This window comes from Entamoeba invadens (genome assembly GCF_000330505.1).
Source record: "Entamoeba invadens IP1 unplaced genomic scaffold scaff_1105074725669, whole genome shotgun sequence".
NCBI classification, from domain to species: domain Eukaryota; phylum Evosea; order Mastigamoebida; family Endamoebidae; genus Entamoeba; species Entamoeba invadens.
Genome location: NW_004443645.1, coordinates 14,880 through 20,634, shown reverse-complemented (window position 1 = coordinate 20,634; position 5,755 = coordinate 14,880). Strand labels below are relative to the sequence as shown.

General features: G+C 24.1%; 1 protein-coding gene across 1 annotated transcript; it reads right to left on the bottom strand.

Annotated features, from left to right (window-relative positions):
• On the bottom strand, positions 1-266 carry EIN_210970 (hypothetical protein; the record flags this gene model as incomplete). The annotated part of the gene is made up of 1 exon (XM_004259695.1): positions 1-266. A coding segment is annotated over one exon (266 nt), but the record flags the coding sequence as incomplete, so codon positions are not given.
• Between the last annotated feature and the right edge of the window lie 5,489 nt (positions 267-5,755).

Genomic DNA, 5,755 nt, shown 5'->3' with positions numbered 1-5,755 from the left:
TGCTTGCTTCCAATTTTTGATGCGTTCTCAAAGTCGAGTAATGGATCGAAATAATAGAGCCTAAAAGGGGAGTTGTTTTGATCAGTGAAGTTGGTTATAAAAAGAAGGTGTCCATTAAACAGAAGTGTTTGTGAAACATGGTCGATTGAGAAAAAGATGTGTGCGATTGGGTATGAGAACTGTTCGCTGTATTTTATAACCCTGATGCCGTTGTCAGAACTCATAGCCACAAGTTGCCCAAGTATTTGTACTGATGTAATGCTCATTTAATTTTTTCTAGTTCTTAATGATTTTAACTAACTATCTAATCAATTACTTGATATTATAAACAATACTTTATTTTATTAAATGTATTAAATATTTAATTAATTTATATAAAAATTTATTAACCATTTTAAAAATTTTTTAAAAAAAATCTTTTTTTTAATTATAATCACGAAGTTTTTTAATTCACAAAACAAATTTTTTCTGAATAAAAATGCGTATTAAAATATTCTAAAATCTTGGGAGAAAATATAACTAATATTATCTTTTCAAATTGATAAGTTTGTTATTAAAATAATATATTAAAATTTATAAATATATTTGTTTCAAAAAAGTTTTAAGTTATATTTATATTACATATCAATTAATCAAATATTAATTAAAAAAATATATATTGAAAATAAATATAAAATATTATATATTCATTTTATTAAGTTAAAGGTGACCTTGAAGATTCATCAAAATGCTTGGGCTGATAATATTTATTTGAAGTCAAAAACATACGTAAAATAATTAAGAAATAACAACAAAAAATTTGAAATGCCTGTCAGATAATTATAAAAATAAAAAAAATAATTAATTAATAATTTTTTAAGTTAAAAAAGTGATTACAAAAAAATTATTTGGTAAACAAAAAACTAATTGGACTTCTTTATAATTATTCATATTCAAACATTTGTATTTCATATTAAAAATGTAGTTTTTGATATTTACACACTTGGTTGACAATATGACAAAACATGGAATGATAAATAAAAAATTAATAATCATGTTTAAATTTAATTTTTGATAAAAACATAAACCAAAGATAATAATTGTTTTCGACATATTTTTGAAAATGAATATTATCTTAATATTTGAAAAGTGTGTGTGACCATTTTTATTGTGTAACTACATTTAAACGATTTTCTTCCAACAACTCACTGTCGATAATAACATGTAAATAATGTTATCATTTTAATTAATAATGTCTGATTACACACATAAATAATACCAATTATAAAAATGACACTACAACTGTTATTGAACAGTGAAATAATTACATGATTATTCAGTTACTTATTAATGATTTTATTATGATAATTAATATAAAATGATTCTCTTTTATACTTTACGTATTCATTGTAAAATGAATTAATTTATTAAACATGTAAACTTTTTGAGTGTGTAAACAGATAATTTTAAACTAACAATAACAAAATTATTATAATATATAAAGAATGTGAATGGTTATTTTAACGGCTTGTGGTTCTTACCCTTGTGTTTATGTTATAAAAAAATATTTATTTACTGGTTAAAGTTACTAACAACTAAATGAAAATTGTTTATGATAAATAATAATATATACATGTGAACAGATTAAAAATGTTGATAATAAACACATTTGTGTTTTTGATTACATTGGTGTTGTCACTTAGATTAAATATATTTTATAAATTTAACAATAGCAATAATAAACATTTTCCAGTTATTTTTATTTAACTTGAAAGCAATTGAATTGTTATTAAATGTTTGTGTATTACTTAGATAACATAAGAATCGTTATTTATATCCAAAAAGACAAACAGTTTTGTTTTAATGCACTTTTCTCGCCACTCTTGATTGATATTCTTATATCAAACGGGTGTTTGATATACAATTCGATCATTTTATAAGCCATAAAAACAACAATCCATCTGTTTGTAACCAGTCGCTCAGGAATGAGGTTTATTTGGATCGAGTTCATATGAGTCAAGATCAAATGAATCGGTTTAATTGGATCAAGAATTTAATAGATTATTATATTCATTCTATTATATTTGTTTTTTATTATTAAAACAAAAAATAAAACAAACAAAAAACAATTAATTTTACCAAATATTATATTACTTGATTTTTTTTTAGCCTTTTTCTTTGTTATTCTTTCTATTGGGTTGATATATTTTTTCTTGGTTAACAGACAAGTGGATTTTCTTTTCTATGTTTTTGTAATTGATGTTTTATCTTGTTGTAATATACTCGCACATGTCAATGAACCATTTAATTGTTCTTTGTGGATAGATTCTTCTTCTTTTTCTGTGACAAGAGTTGTATACTCAATTTGTTCAACTTGTCTTCAAAAATACAAGTATTAATCAATTGGACTTCTTCTTGTGTTTCATTTGGATTTTGACATATTTTAAATGTATTGAAATGGTTCTTAACAAGCTGCTTTTCATTTTCCATTGGTAACTTATCGTGCTTTTAGTCAGACAATCAAGATACTCAAAAACTCTCACAAATTTTTCCTTCTTTATATTCAAGTACAATTCTTTTTATGTTTTCGTTGTATTTTTGTGTACTTTGATTAACTCGTTGTTGTTTTGGTTTTGCTATATGTTCAATGTATCGTTCCACTGTTAAATTTTCGACCATTCTTAATTGAGCAACCATTTTCCAGATGTTTGGATGTGCACAATTAAATTTTTGAGAAAATCCACTATGAAATGATTTACTGACGTTATTAGTTCTATTTTCAAACAACTCAAATTGGTTCCAAAGTTCAACTTGGTGCATCAAAGTGCTTTCAAAGTAATTTAGAAACAGTTCAAACGGTTTTCGATAGTCAGTTTCAATGCCAAATCTTTGATCTTTATACTTTTCAACAATTAAATCAAAAGTTGATTTAATTTCTTGATTTGGCAAAAACATAAACCAAAAATTCTTCTTACCCACTTTCTGACATTCAAACTTGCATAAAAATATGCTATTAGCCCCTTTTGTCCCACATTTTTCCACAATGCTTGATAAAAGTGAAAAAAAAACAACCATGTACTTTAAAACCATGAAAATTAAATTCATTAATAGTTGCTTTCTCAAAATCAGTAACAACTGTTATACCAACTGGTATAAACTCAGAAACAATATCTAATAATGTTTTATAAGTTGTGGATTTTTGATTTGGCATTAAAGTAAAAATACAAGGAAACGCTTTACCATTAACCATGGTGTGAATCGTTTATAGATTGTGAAATATTTCAGGCACAATATATAAGTTCCATCCGCAAATATAGTTGTTGCTTGTGCAAGTATTTCTTTTTGTTTTAATGACATATAAATATACATATCATCCCCTTCAACTTTTTAATGATTAAATAGAAATGTTCCAAATTCATCAAACTTGGTCTTTCCCCTTAATGTCGTTGTTAGTTCTATCGGAAATTGTATATGAATTGAAATTTGTGGATTTTTTTTTACCAAATTGTTGTGAATCACAATGTTTGACAAATGATTTGAATGCACTTTCACTATAAAATACACACAGTCAATACAGAGATACCTTTCCCACCATTATCCGCTTAAAAGTTTCAAACAACTAATAGCACAGACCTCATTCTATTAATTTGTGTTTCGGTCAGAGAAGTGGCTTTTGACACAATAGCAAACAAAATAGTTATATATTCATTTATCGAATTTAATTTGTGATCCGAAAAATTTCCTTTGGCAATTTTCCGTGTTTCAAAAGCTTTTAGTAATGATTTCTCCAATATTTTTGCAGTTGCAGTTGCAGTTTCAACATCAAAATTTCGATTTTTATATTTTATACAATTTCGAATAATTTTAATCTTTTTGATTGAAGATATTGTTTTGGAGTTAACTTATTCACAGTGTTTAATGGTACTGTGTTATTGTTCAATATGGGTGGCATTTCTGGTATTTAAATTGGTGTTGGATTCAATGTTTTTATGTATTATTTCTTTCTGTTTCAACGTCGTTACAATCAATTGTGTAAATTTCTGATTGTATTTCATTTCTTAACAAAAAATTAACAACGTTGTCATTACATTCGAACGTGTTTTCTGTTAACACTTCGTTTGAATTGGGAAAATATGCATAATTAAATAAATGTTGAACACCATCGTTTATTTTATGAACATATTTCAATACATTTTGGATCCATTAGAGTTAAGGATAAAATCTCTTATATCGGAAAGGCAACACCAATTGATTTTTAGTTTATCGACATTTATTATATTAATTTATGTATTACTGAATTAAAATTGTATATATCATTTTACTTTATATACACACAAATTTTAATAAATTGATATCATTTTATCTAACATTTTTTTAAATGAATCTAATTTTGGATTACAAACAAAGAATTGTTATATTGTATTATATCGTTTTATTGATTTTATTTTAATGCCTGTTAATAAAAATAAAATTATGTTAAAATGGAGTGAAAATATAACAACAGAATATTTTGAAACAATAAATAATTCAGATTCAAAATTGGGGAATATTTTATTGAAAGAATCAATAAACATATGCTTAAAGTTCCTACAATAACACATAAAAACGTCTTGATATTAATGTAGCTGTTCAAATTTTTTTAATAACAATTTTTTTTCACAAAAATTAAATTTATTCCTATTTTTATGTGGCCTTGGTTTAAATTAATTTCTTTTGTTAAACAATATTGTTTTATAAACAAACAATTTAATTGTTTGAATTATTCTTCTTGTATTGATTATATTTTTATATATATAACAGTTTTAAAACTGTCAGTAATTATAACACACTTAATAAATGCCAACTCATTGATGAAATACACAAATGTGATTGTATAGTATTATTTTATGATGGATGTTCCAAAAAAAGAAAACAAAACTGTTGTTTTATGTCGTATTTGTCTTAATAAATGTTATAATACATTTCCTTTAATAACAAAAACAGACGAAGAAAAAGAAGACCATTGCTTTGTGGCTTTTTAACAATTTAAAAGAATTTGATACAAATTTTCCTTTTCATATCAATTACATGTGATGGTGCGGAAAATGCACAAAAATCAATTGTAGAATTTAAATTATTGATTGAACCATTTAAACGAACAAAAGGTGATTTTAATAGTAAATTCAATAATGGGAACTGCTGTTTTGTTCACAAAACTGCATTGGTGGGAGATTGTATGTGCCGTAAATCAACAACTGAATTGATTTGTAATTTAACTAAATATATTTGTTCAGTTACAGATATTAAATATTATGAAAAATTCAAAAAAGAAAAAGGTATAACAAGTAAAAAAATAAATAATGTTTTATTCACCCAATTTTTGGCTATATGTAATAACTTAAAATTGATTTGTGATAAATTTGAAAATATTATATTTTTTTTAAATCAAAATTTGTCAACATTTAAAAATTATTTAATCTATAATTATAAATATACAACTGAAAGTAAAATACAAATGTTAATTTAATTTACCAAATTGAAAAAATTCATTTATTTTATGATGTATTAAAATTATTAAAAAATTTGAACAATTCATTTCAAAGCGTTGATGCTGTTCTTCCTGTTTTTTGGAACTGCGCACAAAATTATTAAAAAATGTTAAAAATTGTAAGTGATATAGATGTACATTGTAATTATCAATTACAAACTTTATTATACATCTGATGACACTGAACCAGACTTGTATTTTTTACTTGATCTTTTGTCAAGAACTTTCCTCTATTTTTACGCTCGTTTT